This window comes from Carassius auratus, unplaced genomic scaffold (assembly GCF_003368295.1).
Source record: "Carassius auratus strain Wakin unplaced genomic scaffold, ASM336829v1 scaf_tig00023947, whole genome shotgun sequence".
Classification (NCBI taxonomy): domain Eukaryota; kingdom Metazoa; phylum Chordata; class Actinopteri; order Cypriniformes; family Cyprinidae; genus Carassius; species Carassius auratus.
The window spans coordinates 145,793-164,306 of record NW_020525304.1 but is presented as its reverse complement, the minus strand read 5'-3'; the positions used below and the strand labels follow the sequence as shown (position 1 = coordinate 164,306).

At 37.0% G+C, this 18,514-nt stretch overlaps 1 protein-coding gene across 1 annotated transcript in view; it reads left to right on the top strand.

The window, feature by feature from the left end:
* Positions 1-17,730, top strand: part of LOC113078025 (adhesion G protein-coupled receptor E3-like) — a 60,114-nt gene extending 42,384 nt beyond the window's left edge. The window contains exons 4-16 of the mRNA XM_026250306.1: positions 8,777-8,833; positions 11,464-11,495; positions 12,442-12,510; positions 12,618-12,807; positions 14,460-14,576; positions 15,313-15,494; positions 15,594-15,755; positions 15,830-16,036; positions 16,114-16,346; positions 16,474-16,540; positions 16,624-16,715; positions 16,805-16,967; positions 17,140-17,730. Of these exons, the coding sequence (XP_026106091.1) occupies positions 8,777-8,833; positions 11,464-11,495; positions 12,442-12,510; positions 12,618-12,807; positions 14,460-14,576; positions 15,313-15,494; positions 15,594-15,755; positions 15,830-16,036; positions 16,114-16,346; positions 16,474-16,540; positions 16,624-16,715; positions 16,805-16,967; positions 17,140-17,196 (1,628 nt within the window). The 3' untranslated portion in view covers positions 17,197-17,730. The remainder of the gene's footprint in view (positions 1-8,776; positions 8,834-11,463; positions 11,496-12,441; positions 12,511-12,617; positions 12,808-14,459; positions 14,577-15,312; positions 15,495-15,593; positions 15,756-15,829; positions 16,037-16,113; positions 16,347-16,473; positions 16,541-16,623; positions 16,716-16,804; positions 16,968-17,139) is intronic.
* Positions 17,731-18,514: the final 784 nt, after the last annotated feature.

Below are 18,514 nucleotides of genomic sequence, written 5' to 3'. Positions count from 1 at the left end.
TGATGGAGTAATGATGCTGAAAATTCAGCTTTGCATCACAGAAATAAATGATAATTTGAAGTATAATAAATTGAAAACAAATTATTTTAAATTGTAATAATATATCACAATATTACATATTTTCTGTATTTTTGATCAAATAAATGCAGGCTTGATGAGCAGAAGAAACTTCTTTCAAAAACATTAAAAATAGTAATGTTTCCAAACTTTTGGCCTGTACTGTATCCCCCCAAAATTGCACAACTGTAGAGTAAAACATTAACAAAAAAGTGATAATAAAAAATGCGTCTTAAAACTGACATGATTGTACAAAATCACAGTCTGGGGACTCAGAACTCAGAACAACTGCTAACATTAAGTTTAAGGTAAAAATAACTGCCATGAAATTATAGTATCTTACTCCTATGCAATAAATTGTTCTTTCACTACATCTCTTTACCTCTGTCTTTATCCTCTTCTCTTCTTTTTGGCACTGTATCTATCGCAGACTATGCTCATTTATAATGTGTCATGTAAATTCGGCCTTCCGTCACAATCAGGAAACTTTCACCGTGTCTAGAACTGGCGCGAGCTGCCAGGCCCGTTTGGTTTCTACGAGCTGTGTGTTAACAAAAGCAGTGCTGTCTACATTGGATGCGGCGTCGGGCACGCTACACAACAAATTACCAACAACTGATCGTGCGCGCGCTCTGTGTCTGACGCACTTCAAGCACTCGATGGGCGGGGGAAGATTGAAGAGCCGGACTTTTTTTTTTTTTTTGCTTTATTTGGTAGTATTTCGAATAAATGGTTTTTAAATAGTAGCCTATTATAAAAAAAAAAAAAACAATTCACTTGTTCACTCATTCTGGCGCCCCTATGGATGAATGGCGCCCTTAGCATTTGCCTATACCGCCTATGCCGCGGGCCGGCCCTGCGTGGAGGCCAGGCGGCAAGGAACTCGACCGGAAGTTGAAGTCGGGTGGGGGCTGCCATCTTGTAGCAGAACTTCACTTGCGTTAGCATTCCCATTGACTCCCATTCAATTTGGCGTCACTTTGACAGCGAATAACTTTACATCTGAGGCGTTTAAAGACTCCGTGTGTCCATTATTTATTTCTAAAGATACACGACAATGTATATAGGGCTCCATTATCTTCTATGTTATATTATGGCCCCGTATAAACAGTTTTTGTAAAAAATAGGCTAACGATTGCGTCATAACCACTCGACTCTCTGTCGCAGTACCGTACAGACAGGAGGAGAAGCTCGCAGGCAATTAACTTAATATGGCGTACTGGCGTTACATTTTAAAATACTATACAAAATAATTAATCAGAATACTTACTCCTGCTCACTCATGACAAAGAACTCCCCGCTCAAGCTCGCCGACTTGTCATACTATATAAATAGACAATACTGATAGATCATTTTCATTTCCTTTATCATACTCTGAATTATTATTCATAATTCATTCTTCTATCTGAAGACCTGATCTTCACACTGTGGATATGGCGCCGCCATTGATTAGCGGACCCCCACCTGCTGTTAGCATTCCATTGACTCCCATTCATTTTGGCGTCACTTTGACAGTAAATAACTTTACATCTGAGGTTTTTAAAGACTCCATTTGTCCATTCATTATTTCTAAACAAACACAAAAATTTATAAAAGGCCCCATTACCTTGTATCTTACGTTGTGGCCCCGTAGAAGCAGTTTTTGTAAAAAATAGGCTAACAATTGCGCAATAATCTGTGACTCTCTGTCGCACAGTAGAGAAATTACCGTATGGACAGGAGGAGAAGCTCGCAGGCAATCTTTTACTGTCTATGAGGCTATCGGGGGGATGTGGAGGCAGGCTATATAGTGTGTATATATATATATATATTGTCACGGGAGGAGCACAAGACAGACACAGTGGGCGTGGCGTCAGGCCTCGGAGAGGCTTTTATTAACAGAAATCATAAAATAACAGAGGGAAAAAGTGGCCAAAAGGGGGAAAGTGTCCAAAATAACAGGGAATCTGGTGTCCTCGTCGTGCTGCGGGATTTGTGTAGGTCGGGCAGTGTTCATCAAGGAAGGGTCCAGGCAAGGGGCGGAGTCCGGCGGCCGCACGCGCTCCCCTCCTTGGTCCGGGGCGCGAGGGGCGGCGGCTTCTCCTAGCGGCCGCGTCTCTCTCGTTGGCCGCGGCGCTGGTAGGGGATGGACGGCCCGGCATCCTAGCCCGTCAGCCGTGTATACGGGTGCGGTTCCCATCCGGATCGCGGGTCCGGCAGCTCACGTCTTGGTGGCGCGGGAGTCTCTCAACGCACCCTTCCTGGACCCACGAGGACACCAGTGTGCATGCACGGGGAAGAGACCGGTCTCCTGAGGAGAGGCGCGTTGGGCTTTTAAACAGCGGCGGTAATGAGGCTCCACTTCCTTCAGGTGTGCCCCATCACACGCCGCCAGCCCTGACTCGTCCAGCGCCCCTCCTCTCACACACCCACTCCAGTCGGGAGCCTGGTGAAGGGCGGCGATTTAGGACGGGGTGCCGGTGATAATCAGGGAGGAGGCAGCTGACTCGTCACAATATACACACACACACACACACACACACATTACAGCAGAACTGTTTCCAACACTCATAATAAATCATCATGATGGAGTAATGATGCTGAAAATTCAGCTTTGCATCACAGAAATAAATGATAATTTGAAGTATAATAAATTGAAAACAAATTATTTTAAATTGTAATAATATATCACAATATTACATATTTTCTGTATTTTTGATCAAATAAATGCAGGCTTGATGAGCAGAAGAAACTTCTTTCAAAAACATTAAAAATAGTAATGTTTCCAAACTTTTGGCCTGTACTGTATCCCCCCAAACTGCACAACTGTAGAGTAAAACATTAATAAAAAAGTGATAATAAAAAATGCATCTTAAAACTGACATGATTGTACAAAATCACAGTCTGGGGACTCAGAACTCAGAACAACTGCTAACATTAAGTTTAAGGTAAAAATAACTGCCATGAAATTATAGTATCTTACTCCTATGCAATAAATTGTTCTTTCACTACATCTCTTTACCTCTGTCTTTATCCTCTTCTCTTCTTTTTGGCACTGTATCTATCGCAGACTATGCTCATTTATAATGTGTCATGTAAATTCGGCCTTCCGTCACAATCAGGAAACTTTCACCGTGTCTAGAACTGGCGCGAGCTGCCAGGCCCGTTTGGTTTCTACGAGCTGTGTGTTAACAAAAGCAGTGCTGTCTACATTGGATGCGGCGTCGGGCACGCTACACAACAAATTACCAACAACTGATCGTGCGCGCGCTCTGTGTCTGACGCACTTCAAGCACTCGATGGGCGGGGGAAGATTGAAGAGCCGGACTTTTTTTTTTTTTTTTTTTTTTGCTTTATTTGGTAGTATTTCGAATAAATGGTTTTTAAATAGTAGCCTATTATATAAAAAAAAAAATTCACTTGTTCACTCATTCTGGCGCCCCTATGGATGAATGGCGCCCTTAGCATTTGCCTATACCGCCTATGCCGCGGGCCGGCCCTGCGTGGAAGGAACTCGACCGGAAGTTGAAGTCGGGTGGGGGCTGCCATCTTTTAGCAGAACTTCACTTGCGTTAGCATTCCCATTGACTCCCATTCAATTTGGCGTCACTTTGACAGCGAATAACTTTACATCTGAGGCGTTTAAAGACTCTGTGTGTCCATTATTTATTTCTAAAGATACACGACAATGTATATAGGGCTCCATTATCTTCTATGTTATATTATGGCCCCGTATAAACAGTTTTTGTAAAAAATAGGCTAACGATTGCGTCATAACCACTCGACTCTCTGTCGCATTACCGTACAGACAGGAGGAGAAGCTCGCAGGCAATTAACTTAATATGGCGTACTGGCGTTACATTTTAAAATACTATACAAAATAATTAATCAGAATACTTACTCCTGCTCACTCACGCCAAAGAACTCCCCGCTCAAGCTCGCCGTCTCTGCAAGATTAACGATGGCAGTTTGCACGCACAGCTACTAGAAGATTTACATCTGTCAGACAGGTTGCTGATGTCGCCAAGCTTCTTTTGAGTCTGCGCGTCAGAAACGGAAGTGCTAAAAAACGCTAAAAATGGGCTTCACTTGTCTCAATTGAGTTCCAATGGGGTCGCTGTGTCCATTTCTTTTACTGTCTATGGTGGAGGCATGAAGTCAAGGGAGAAGCCCATAGAGAGTCCATAAAAGCAACGGGACAAAATTATTCAACAACGTCTGAAGTCGTGCTTACGATGGCATGTGCGTTCAAGTCACTTTCGTCGGAGCAAGATGGCGGAGTACTTTCTCTTAATTAATAACACAAAAATACAGCGATGTTCTTAAACTCGTGTTCTGGAAAATGAAGAACAAAGAAATGTGCATTAGGTATACTTCCTTTTTGAATGTTTTAAATTAATTTATGAAGCCACTGCCAACTTTATTGTTACTAGTTGCATTGTTATATTATAATGCCATCATATTATGCATCGTCAATTGACTTACTGCGCTGTAAATAGAAAAGCCTGACAAGATCCCAGCTAAATACCTTTAAGTATTGTATATTCCGCCATGTTAATCACTGACACGCCCCCAACTCGTACAGATTGGGGCTTACAGAAAATCCTGAGCTCCCCACTGGTATTTACGATATTGTGGTGGCATTCATGTAAACTCGTAAATACGATCACAGCAGCCTGCATCATCTTCTTGTTGCTTTATGGTGGATCAAAGATTTGTAAGTTCATTACAGCCACCTATCTCTAAAATCTAAAATCTCAATTGAGAACCACCCGGCTACAGCCTGCAGACCGAGGCAGCCCCACCCTATACCTACTCTGATTGGTTTGATCATCTTTCATAGACATACATAATAAGAAATGTGCACAGTGACGTAAGGTACACTGTTAAAAATGTATTGTATTTTTACAGGAAACTCCTGGCAACTAATTGCCATGAATTACAGCAAACAATATACAAGAAATATTCTGTTTATTTAATACAATAAAATTCTGTGTTTATACAGCAGTGTTGCTGTGATTACAGTAGCATTAATACAGTAAAATGTTGTATTTTGTATTGTTGTTGTACTATCCTCAACAGTGGTGACAATCCCGAAAAAAAAAAAAAAAAAAAAATTGCAGCAATTCATGCTGGGAGCCATGAACATGTTTTGTATGCTGGCATGAAACATGTCACCGTTGTTGTGTTTAATACACCAAATGTTGATGTCTGTGAATGTATAAAAAATTTAAAACATGTTTTTAACAAAAGGTTAGCAAAAACAATATTTATTCACTGTTAAACATCAGTGTATGAACCACAACGGTGTTTCAAATTATATACTTTTATATCAGTTGGGTCATTTAAGCTATTTTAGTACAGTCAGTTGGTTGTTATTAAAAAAGACTTGTTGATCTGCTTTATATGTGCAGAAATGTTTTCTGAAAACAACTGCAGAAAAAAGTATTGCAGCAAAAGTTGAGGGTCTAGAGCACAACTGAAGCAAACCCTGATCTCTATGATGGTGATCTCAAAAAAACATTTTAATTAAGACATCAACATCTTAACCTCTGTGAATTATCAATAAGAACTTCGATAGATGCATGACAGAAATAAAATCATTCTGGTTAGTATTACTACAAGTAAAGCTGGTAATGCTGTTTGTGGAGTTGTTCATTCAGATCTTGAGAGATTTAAAGTCTTGTATCTTCAGTTCACCTAAGACTGTGGCTGAAGAAAGTTGTAGTTTGTGTTCTTATTTCTCTTTCTTTCTTGCTTTCTTGATCACAGCAGGTGTTTGAATGACTGAGAGAATGTTGCAGGAACATTTTACTAACCTTAAAATAACATTATACTAATATGGAAACTGGACCTTTTTATGTTCTTGGAATGTTACAAATCAACATTCCTAGAATGTTGAATTTTTTAATCAAAATTAAGTTGAAAGAATGTTTGAGAAACATCATACCTTTTAAAAAGTTTCTTTTAACATTAAGAAAACTGTACTTTTTATGTTAGAATTTGAAAGTACCAGTTTTAAAACAACAGTAAAATATGATACATCAAACAGCACATATCCATTATTTTAACCATGTTCCAAATTAGGTAAAATTTTGTTGAGATTCATACACTAATTCTTGAGCTCTTTGTGTGTCTAAGCATTCTGAGGTTCAGAGTGATTCATGCACAATGTAATTTAAAAAGAACAGACAGAAAAATGACATAAATCTGTAGGATCTTTATCTGCTATAGTCACTAATATTAAATTAATATCAGATTAGAATCCAAACAAAGCCAGTTGATCGGATTGTTACATGATAATTTTTTTATTATCAACAAGTAACCAACATCACCTGATAACATCACAAATGTAGTCACAGCAGTTAAATGAACAGTAAGACTGAAAAGAGTCATACTGCCTAACTACTAATTACCATAATGGTGACGTCAAACTAAACTGTTATTTTCAATAAACTATCAACACCTCTGTTAATCTCATTAAGAACTGTTTTACATTTATGACAGAAATAAATCTTGTTTATAATAAGTGAAGTTGGTAAAACTGTTTTTGGAGTTATTTATGCGAGAGTTTGGCATCAAACAGGGGTTGGGTTTTCACTTTCAACCAACATTTGACTTCTGAGCAATGTCAGTCCATATCTAGTGTGATGGGAAGCTTTATTAGAATGTTAGAGAATAATGTTGTAACAATGTTATCAGGAGCCATTTTTAGAATGTTTTAGAGAATGTTCACCTACCTTTTAGCAGAACATTCTGGGAACTAAAATAAAACTTTCTGCTGAAAACATTCCTAGAACATTAAAAAATTCTAGGTAGGTTACTACATTTTGAATTTGATTGCTTTTAAGCATCTCATTTGATTAATTCGAATTTATTCTAATGTGTTAAATTTAATTAATAATATTGCTTGTAATTGGTTGACAGTGTTATTGAGTAAATATAAAGTATCACTTTTTACAGTGTTTTAGACACTATTTGTATGTTTTTATTCAGTCGATGTAATAAATGCACATCCTTGAATAAGCCATGTTTTAAGCGTTTTCCTCCCATAGAAAACCATCTGCCTAAAAGGACAATGCTTAACGTGGCTTAATTCATTAAAACAGGTTTTAAAAGACCAAACTCAATAAACATTTTTAATAAAGCATTCTATTTTAAAGATAAGCAGGTTATGGGAGGAAAATTCTTAATGCGTAATTAAATGCATGTATTTATTACCATGTGCAACATGGAAATGAGGGAGGTGGTCCTTGTGGATCGCCGGCGCCTCTAGACACACTCAGTGGAGGTTTCCATGGCGTGTGTTCATTTTGTAATCACAGAGAAAATCTTCACTCCCAAAAACATGATGAAACGCCTCCTAGTCTTGTCAAACTTTACTTCTCTTCTTTAACTTTATTTTTTTCCGTTGAGAGTTTTGTGTTTTGAGTTGAGTTTTGTAACGCTGTGTCTCTGAGTCTGACCTTGAGTGCATGTCTAAAACTTAAACCAGCCCACACAACTCTGCATCATCAGCCAACGCCCAACCACGGGCTTCCCAAGACGTCACTTCAACGACTACTGAACTTCCAGCCAATCAGCAACCTCAGGAAACCCCCTTTTCAATGACAACAAAGGGAACCCGTTACACAGGCAATGCAATTAACTTACCTCCAGACTCTGAGCTTAACTGGTGTATCTAATATAACTGTAAGAAAGGAACTCAATGCAATTTAGGAACTCAATGCGAGTGTTAATTAAGTGATTGATGCTTGTTGAGGTCTATGCAATTTCACGTATTGCTGTAAACTTGGGATTCCACATTTCCATTCTCTTAAACTCATTCTTCCCTGACTGTCTCTCTTCCTGTCAGTTGTGTGAATGTGTGAGTGTGTGTGCTTGTGTGTTAGATTAGGTTATATGTCTTAAATTTATCTAATAAAGCCTTACAGAAAAGAGAAGTATCTTGTGTTTTGTGCTTACGAGTTTGTCTTAAATCTTAAACTGCTGATCTTGTTATTGTGCTAATTAATAGTGTTTTCGCTATACTTTGAATATTAATATCCAGTGAAGATTTGATGTTAAATGGCTAGTTCAGTAAACCACTGGCCGTCTCAGTGATCAGCCGTAAAACAGTGATTCTGTCCAAATTCCCTTTAAAATCTTAAATGATTCCCTTTGAGCTATATCAACCTGTTACCCGTACATATCATCTTGTAATTCATGGCTTGAATGATAAGATTCCAGACATGTGTTGCTCAGTACAGCTGTGGCACTGCTGCTCCACTGTGGATTCATGGTGGACACCCAACAGTTCAAGATGGAGTTGTCAGCCGAGAAGTCTGTGGTCACTGACACAATGACTGCTGCTATTATGGGTCTTACCCCATTAAAGTCAATGCCTGTCCAGGCAATTATTATGTCTATGAGTTTAATGAACAAATTATCTGTGATTCAGCATACTGTGCATGTGATTCTATTTACATTAACACTTTCTTCACATTCATTATATTTGGATGAAGAATAGGCATGCATGGTATCAAATGTTTCTAAATGTTGTTTCTAAATTCTTTTGTGCCCAAGCATTAGATTTGCTAGAGTCTTTAGATCTTTAGGAAAGTGTGAAAAAGAAATCATCTAAAACCTTAGTAGGCATTTTTCATGTGTAAGACTTGCATGAGCCCTTTAGTAGTATTGTTTAGTATTATTTGTGTCATTGTTGATTCACTGACATTCATCATTATTATATTTTTTTCAGCCGTTACTAACATCACTGCCACCTTTACAACAGTCAGACCAGAGACGAGCTCAGCTGGTAATGTAGTCTGATGTCTCCTCTGATGATTGTGTTTTGGCTGAATGTTTGTTGATTTGTAGAATGGAACAGGAGTGTGGGGTTGTTTAATCAGATCTTGAGAGATTTCATGTATTTAATTTCAGTTGATTTCATCTAAGGCTGTGTCTGAAGTCAGTTGTAGTAGTTCTTGTGTTTCTCTTTTCTTCAGTGTTTCTATTTGTTAACAGCAGCTGTTCATCACTAATGCTCAATTATCACTCAATTAATCACTTAATTACTTAATTGCAAAGTTTTGAAAACTTACATGGTTTAAATCAAGGCAATGTGTTTACTAAAACAGTTTGAGTTAAGTTACCTTTTACAGTTTTTACAGTGTGGAACTGCGACCAACTTAACATTTTACAGAGCTTAATGTAGCAATGTGGTCACTCAGTTTTTCAAGATCAGTTTTAATCGTATTACTGTTAGATTTGAACAGAGAAATAAAGTGTTACTACACATAGGCTTTATTGACTGCAAATACAAAAACAAGACGAGTAAAGAAAACACAGTTTTCATCACCCTTTACCTTAATATATGAACATATACAACCTCAGAGTAGCTGCCAGCGCTGCATCTTCTTCTTTATTGACAGTTGTCAGCATTAAGGCACAATACTTTCACCTGGGAGCTCAACCAGCTACTGGTGCTGGAGTATTTACATGTGGTGTTATTATAAAAGAATTGTTCATATTAAATATTGAGCTAATACCGGTATATGTCACACACTAATTTAACATGATATAGATAACTGTTACTTTGAATATCATGGTTATCATCAATACCGGTATATTGCGACACAACTAGTCTAATTTCACTGACATCAGTGGGTTTGTGGATGTAGTGGTCAGCTTTGTCAGCATGCTGGTTGAGAAGTTAACACAAACCAAAACAATAAAAACGTTCTCTAACCAGAAACCATTGGTCGATAAATCAATCCAGGCCGCGGTGAATACGTGCAAGGCTGTGTATAATGCAGGGCTCATTGGGAGACATGAGCAGATACAAAACAGCATGTTACGCTCTCCGACACACTGTGAGAATCGCTAAACAACAGTACAGAAAACGAGTGGAGTCTCATTTCCAACTGAATGACTCCAGGCCCATGTAGCAGGGACTGAGAACTGGTGAGTGTTGACTCTTCACTAGCCAATGGCTGAACACCTTTTATGCATGTTTCACTCTGGCGATATCAACAGTCTACTGACGTGCACAGAGGAAAGGAACAGCTGTGTCAGTGACGTGTGCACAATCACTGTATCGGAAGACGAAGTTCATCAAGCTCTGAAGCGTGTGAACATCAGGAAAGCGGCTGGCCCAGACAGGATTTCTGGTCATGTATTGAGATCATGCATCGATCAGATGGCTGGATTGTTTACGCCCATCTTTAACGAGACCCTTGCGCAGTCAGTTGTCCCAACATGCTTTAAAAAATCTATCATCGTTCCTGTACCTAAAAACAACAACTCATCTTGCCTAAATGACTATTGACCAGTGGTACTCACATCACTAATTATGAAGGTTTTTGAGAGGCTTATAAAGAACACCATCTGCTCCTCTATCCCCATAACAACATTGACCCACTCCAGTTCACCTGTGGCCCTAATAGATCTACTGAGGATGCTGTTTCCCACCTCCTGCACACTACTCTCACCCTCACTGACTGCTCTTTACAGATAATAGCTTAGCCTTCAACTCTATAGTCCCCCACAATCTGGTCTCCAAGATTATTAAATACTATTTGTATTTAATTTTCTTTTATTTGTTGGCACAGTCTAAAAAGAGTGCCAGACCTAAATTTCACTGCTTGTTGTATAACATATAACTTGTACTTGTACGTTAAATACAGTTTTTTTTTCTGTATTTTTTCTTTCTAATAAATGAAGGCTTGATGAGCATTAGACACTTTCATAATGCTTCATAATTTTCAAAAATGCTAATATAATAAAGTCCTTTGACATCACCATTTCGCCAGCCAACATTCACATCAACAACAAAAGTTCCAAATATAGTTTGGTTTATTTATTTTTCTTTCCGGTGAACCACAGGCACTCAGTGAAAAAAGGTTTCTGAACAGATTGTCGAATACCAGTCAGTCAAATCAAAACACACGCAACCGCAACGACTCAGATTGACAGATATGTAAAAGAATAAACCGGAATAATCCGACTTTTGAGCGACTTTTGATAATTGCTCCCTTTTACACATTGTCATGTTAATTATAATTCAAATGCATTTTGTTTTATTGACCACAATATCATTGCTATTTGTCTGAGAAGGGCACTTTTGAATAATTTTGAAAAAAGGCAGGGGCTTAATGCAGGGTCATCATTTATGCTTGTTTTTATGGGTTGACACTGTTGAACTTCCATTCACAGCCGTATTGTATTGTATTGTTGTTCCTGTGGCTCAGTGGTATAGAGCATTGCGTTAGCAGCGCAAAAGGTCATGGGTGTCAATTCCAAGGGAAAACTAATACTGATAAATAAAAAAAAATAAAAAAAAACATATATCCTGAATGTACTCTAAAGTCACTTTGGAAAAAAGCTTCTGCTAAATGCATAAATATAATGTAAATGTTGTCTTCATGATGATTTCTCCCATTGCAGGTATAAATATAACACTGCAGGAAGGATGCACTGTAAGTTGAGTTTGATTTTTCCCCCCTTATATTTTAGGCTTACAGCTTTGATAAACAGCAATGTTTTCAACTATCTTGAATAAAAAACACTTGATTGGGACAAGATAATATAGAAAAACAATTACAGCATAAATTCTTCAATGAGCCAAAAAAAAAAAAAAAAAAAAAAAAAAACTTGTGCCTTATTTAAAGGGGTGGTTGATTGCGATTTCACTTTTTTAATTTTAGTTTGTAAAGTTGATGTTTCTTCATAAACAGCAGTTACGAAGCAGAATGTTCAATGCAAACAGAGATATTGTCTTTTCAAATTCTGGCAATTTAATGCCTACGAACAGCTCGTAGGGACTACAGCGAGATGGGACAGAGAAGTGTGGAATAAAGGTAAATTATGTGAAAAATAATGAGTAAAAAAACAAAAAACAAAAACGAAGCATTAACATGTTAGACTGCACCCCATAAACACAATCAAGTTTAGACAAAAAAAAAAGGTCAACCACCCGTTTAACAGATCATGTGATTGGATTACTGTAATCTTTCTCATCATGCCCCTTTTAAAATATTATTTTAGTCTTTCTGAAATGCCTGTAATTACAATAATTAGGTGTGTCTCACGATCCTGAACATCAGGCATCCACACGAAAGGTAGTATGGCAGTGCTTGTTACTGGATTTCATCTGTGCGCTCTGGGGTGCAAGTAGTTTCTCTTCTCTTGAACACACAGGAAGGAAATGGTGCCGATATTTTATGCAATATTGCATTTTATTTATTTTCAGGTTAAATTCACAACTTTGGATTGGAAACAACTAATTAGTCAAAAGAACAGTGCAATAAAATGTGCTCTGTAATGTGAAATATGAATGTGATTTTATGTTTATTGTTGATGGATTTTAGTACCTTAAAACAGGATCAAAATCTACAAATACTGCTTTCACTCTTGTTATTTTAGGGTCAGACGTGTTTGCAAAATCTCCTCGGTCAACTAGGGAACATTTCATCTCAAGTGCTCTCTGTGACTGTAAGTCTTTTCATGAGAAAAATCTGAATATTATCAAATCTTTGTCAGTTACATGATCACTGACAGTGCTGTCTTATCTCATTATATTTATCTAATCAATAAATTAGACTGTGACAAACATTTTGACTGTGGCCCTCAACGCTTCAGGGAAGATTTTGGAGTCATCATCTTCAGCAAGCCGAGCTGAACTAGCCTCCTATGGAAACCTTGTGTTAAAAACCAGTGAGAAACTCATCTCTACATTAGTAAAGCCGACAGACACAAGTGCCAGTGCCAGTTTTACTCTTCCCGCTGTAGGTAAGTGAAGACAATTATTAATATACTGAAGATCGAACAGATTACACATGATGATTTTATGTAGTCACTCTATAGAAAAATTCCAGTCATTTGCCATCCCGACACTTTCTGCCCTAGACACAGCCAACACGTTTTCACTCCCAAGTTTTCATATATTGAAGCCAAAAATGTTTGACGCTCAAAGTACCCCTTTTGAGCGTATATATATATATATATATATATATATATATATATATATATATATATATATATATATATATATATATATATACTTTCATTGTAGCACCTAACCCTTAGCATTTCACAACCAAGGCTGATTTCTTCTGATCTACAATCTTTTTATCTGCACTGTTTGTTTACTTCACTGGTTTGCCCTCTATCTGCCATGTGCTTTATGCTGCTTTATTTAACTTTATTTATTTTTGTGTTTTACATTTTTATTTTATTTATTTTATTAACTTTTTTACATTCCATTTTTGTATAGTCTTATTTTATATTTAATCTGTATCTATCTGTATTTTTATTATACTTTTGCTATATACTGTTTACTATATCTGTATGCACAGAGGGTCTGAGAGTAGCGTAATTTCACTTCTCTGTATGTATGTGCTGTACATGTGGAAGAATTGACAGTAAAGCACACTTGACTTTTCACTAATGCTGCCTTCACATGCTACCAGTATGATAATACATATGAATGTGGAAGTTAATAATGACATATAAAAGCAATGTGAAGTCAACCCTGTGAATTTGTCGAGCTCATAACCCCAAGTGGGAGTGAGAGTTTCTGACATCTTTAGTGTGTGAGATTGATCGTTTTGTTGTTGCCAGTATGCCAGAGCATGAGCTCTTGAAGCTCTGCACTCTTTTGAAAAGGGGATTGGGAGCAGCAGCTCATTTACATTTAAAGGGACTCACACAAAAACAGCACATTTTGGCTCATTGGTATTTTGAGCTAAGACTTCACGTACACACTGTGAAAATCAAATACTTATCATACATCTTGCAAAAAAGGGCATAATAGGTAATATTTAAATGAGTTAAATAGTAAAATATAAAACCTAAAAATATGTACTCATGTTTAAAGTTGATTCATATACAATTCAAAGTATAAAAAAATTTGAATATTGTTTTAATTTCCTTAAAAAAATTGTCAAGGCCTATTAAATATAAAAACAATGGCTTCCAATTATGGCGTTTCAGTGTTAAATAGCTTTAATTAAATGCTAACATTGAGGGACAATTCAGTTTATATAGATGTCAGTAGTTGTTGGCCTTTTAATAGTATTACTTAGTAAAAAAAGATGCATTTAAACCCATTTAAAATATGCCATCTTGTTATTACTACATTAATTTGGAGATTCATTGTTAAATTATGAAAATATTATTCTATTAATTATGCAATTCATTGTGATTATTTATTTATTATTACTATCTTTATTAATTGACAGCACTATTAAAGAAAAACACTTTGAAAGTTGACACGAAGGGTTCAAACTACATCATAGATGAAAATCCAATAATAGTAAATATGGATTCCAATGGGCTTCATTTAAAAAAAACATAAAAATAAATGAATAAATGTAAAAAAAAAAAAAAGCATAACATATTATTGCATATAAAATAGCATATTCTTGTATGCATTTAATCAGAGGGCCAAGTCTTCATGGTTGGACCACAGGTCACCTTAGATAAAATCCCTCGACTGGACACGACAAATTCTTCTGTGGACATCGATCTCATTGGGATTGCCAAGAACAACACTGAAGGTATGTCAAATGTTTCTGTGTGATAAAATTCTAGAAAGAGACATCATGCCATTACAACTAAACCAGATTTACTTACTTTTGTGAGTGTTGGTATTGTATTAAATCCACCCTAAAATTAACATTTCGTCATTAATCACTTACCCCCATGTAGTACCCAACCCGTTAAAGCTCTGTTCGTCTTTAGAGCATAATTTAAGATATTTTGGATTAAAACCTGGAGCAATGGTGAAGAAAACACAAAGAAAAGACTTTATTTAATAATTGCTTTGTCAATGGTCAAATCAACTTTAACTTTGATTTGAAGTAAAACAGCGCATCCTTGTGGCGCGGAGGACACAGAAGAGCACACACAGCACGGTGATACGGAGAGACACAGAGGAGACCGCTGACAAATAAATTATTAAATAAAGTGATTATTTTTGTTTTCTTTGCTTACAAAAAGTGTTCCCGTCACTTCATATAACCCAGATTTAACGTCTAATGGCAGATGGAGTATTCTGACGACGACTTTTCATACCTTTTATAGACCTTGATACTGTTGTTTACATGGCAGTCTATGAAGCAGTCTCAAGTCTCCATGTTATCATCCAAAATATCTTAAATTGTGTTCCAAAAAGATAAACAGAGCTTTTACGGGTTTGGGAATGACATGGGGGTAAGTGATTAATGCCAAAATTTTCATTTTGGGGTGGGCTAACCCATTAAGATCATGAAAATTTCTGTTTCTGTAACTCAGGATCAGCTGCTGTGGCTTTCATGAGCTACGTCACGATGGAGAATCTACTGAAGCCAGACTTCTTCAACACATCAAATGACACGATTAAAACCATGATGTCCACTGTGATCTCAGCTACTCTTCCCAAAACCACCAACACTAAACTCACCAAACCAGTCAACTTCATCCTCAAACACATCAGAGTGAGAGACTGAAATGTGTTTTTGACCAAACTGAGAAATAATGAACATCTAAAAAACATCTTATATTGAGTTTTCTGATATTTTCTTTTTTTTTTTCAGGAGTTTGATCCCAACGGTTCTCTGTCCTGTGTTTACTGGAATATCAGCGAGTGGATTGTAGATGGATGTTCTGTTTTAGAGACCAACAGCAGCTACACTGTGTGTTCCTGTGATCATCTGTCCACATTCGCTCTCATCATGCAAACCAGCCGCCCACCAGAGGTACAGAACATTTCTAGTGAACACTGAAGAAAAGCACAGATTTGGTACTCATGAACTCTGACATGTTTTCTCAGAGTCACCCACTGCTGGAGCTGTTGAATTTGGTGTGTGTGATCGTGGGGCTGGTGTTCTTCAGTTTGGCCCTGTTGACCTTTGCCCTTTGTCAGTGGAACCCTGGAGTGAATAATGTGGCTCGAATCAACATCTGCATCAGTCTTCTGCTGGCTCACCTTCTGTTCCTGCTCACACAGCAGTTCCTGAATCTCATACGGCCTCAGCAGGTGAGAATGATGAAGAAGCCCTACAGCTCAGCACAGCCTCACTGAGAATCATCATAACCCTCTCTCATGATCTCCAGGTGTTGTGTACCGTGATCTCAGGCCTTCTGCACTTCCTCTTTCTCTCCGGCTTTGTGTGGATGTTCATTGAAGCTGTGCTGCTCTTCATCTGTGTGAAGAACCTATCACAGATCAGCTCCAAGAAGAGGGAGGTGCTTAGCAGTGGATTCCTGTGTGTGATTGGATATGTGGTTCCTCTGGCTGTGGTGTGTGTGTCTGTCGGTCTGGTTCCTGAAGGCTACGGCAGCGAACAGTGAGTTGTTTTTGTTATCTAAAAAAATTCATTTTTTTGTCATGCTATATCTAAGGTTTGAACAAGATCGAAATCTTCAGAAATAACATTATTTTATTAATTTGATTCATTGTTTTCCTCTGAACAGTTGCTGGATTAAACTTGATAAAGGTTTTATCTGGAGTTTTCTGGGTCCTGTTTGTGTCATATTAGCTGTAAGTTCTGAATACAAAAAAATTTCACATGGGCAGTTGAAGCCGAAAAAAAAAAAAATTGATAATTTCTTCTTTTTCTGCAGTTAAACATGATTCTCTTCATCAAGATCATCATCACTCTAAACTCAACTCTCAAAAAACTAAATGCTGAAGTTTCACAGATGAAACAAACTAAGTAACAAACAATATGATCAAATCACTATATAAATAAAGAACATATACTCAGAGAAGCCACATTATCTCTCTTTAACCGTTTCTCTGCAGGGTTTTGGTGTTTAAAACTCTGGGTCAGTGTGTGGTTCTTGGCTGCCCCTGGATTCTGGGTTTCTTCATTAATGGCAGTGAGGTGCTGGAGATCATCTTCCTGATCTTGAACTCCCAGCAGGGAACCTTCATCTTCCTGATCTACTGTGTCCTCAATAATGAGGTCAGACTTTTTTCCCCCATCCTTCTCTGTAAATAAACTAATCAGTCCCCAGTGACAGTACAGTAGTTTTTTCCCTGTTTATTGCAAACAAACTCCATTGTGTTTCATGAGTTTCAGAGGTTAAGTTGATATCATGAAGTCACTCAGCTCCTCTCGTCTCATTCTTGTTCAGGTCAGGCAGCAGTACTGGAAGTTCTTCAGATGTCTTTGCTGTGTCAAACAACACTGAGGACCACAACATCATTTTCAGGAAGTTAAAATGCTGCTGAAGTGCCATTATTATTGAACTTTAGTTTCAGATCCTTTCTGTAAATGATAAATAATGTTATCAGTCTTTTGATGTAACAGCTGTACAAACTATTGATGTACAACTTCTAAACGTTTTCATTTATTCTTTGTTATACATGTAAGTTTTTGTTGGTTATGGGTGAAAAGGATTTTTTCAGACTTTACAGACTCAACATGTTCAGTTAAATGCTAGCAAGAAATAAATAAATAAATAAATAAATAATAATAATAAAAACTCCTGAAAACTATTTCATATGCCCAAAGAGAAATAAGATGACATACAGTTATTTCAGTACAGTTACAAACAGTTAATTAATAAATGTATTAATCTTGCACACTTTTATTTTATCTTTTTTGATTGTTTGTTGAGCTCAGAAAGTTCCAAGAAAGGAAATGACTGTTTCTTCTGTAAGGACCTATTTTATGTTTTACTTTTAATATTCAAATGTCAAAATATATTATCATCTCAGAGTATAACAGGTTTTACAATGGATTTACCTTTAAACTATTAAAATAATTAAAGTAATAGCTGCTGTCTCAAATTCAGTGACTATTGTCAAATGGATTGTATTTTTGCATAAATACAAAAATCAATCATTATTCATGTTTTAATGTTTTTTTTTTTTTAGTTCATTAAGTTATACCTTAACAGTGTCCTTTCCACATTCCACAAAAGCCCAGAAAGGCTCTATGTAACAGACTGACTCTAATTTGAGAGGAATGTTGTATTTCTTTTTAATCCAGCAAACTTTTTTAACATCTTTGCATTTAAAGTTTGACATTCAAAAGTCTTAACTGTACATTCTGCTTGGTTTTCTCAGATGTACAGTATTGTTCAAAATAATAGCAGTACAATGTGACTAACCAGAATAATCAAGGTTTTTCGTATATTTTTTTATTGCTACGTGGCAAACAAGTTACCAGTAGGTTCAGTAGATTCTCAGAAAACAAATGAGACCCAGCATTCATGATATGCACGCTCTTAAGGCTGTGCAATTGGGCAATTAGTTGAATTAGTTGAAAGGGGTGTGTTCAAAAAAATAGCAGTGTGGCATTCAATCACTGAGGTCATCAATTTTGTGAAGAAACAGGTGTGAATCAGGTGGCCCCTATTTAAGGATGAAGCCAACACTTGTTGAACATGCATTTGAAAGCTGAGGAAAATGGGTCGTTCAAGACATTGTTCAGAAGAACAGCGTACTTTGATTAAAAAGTTGATTAGAGAGGGGAAAACCTATAAAGAGGTGCAAAAAATGATA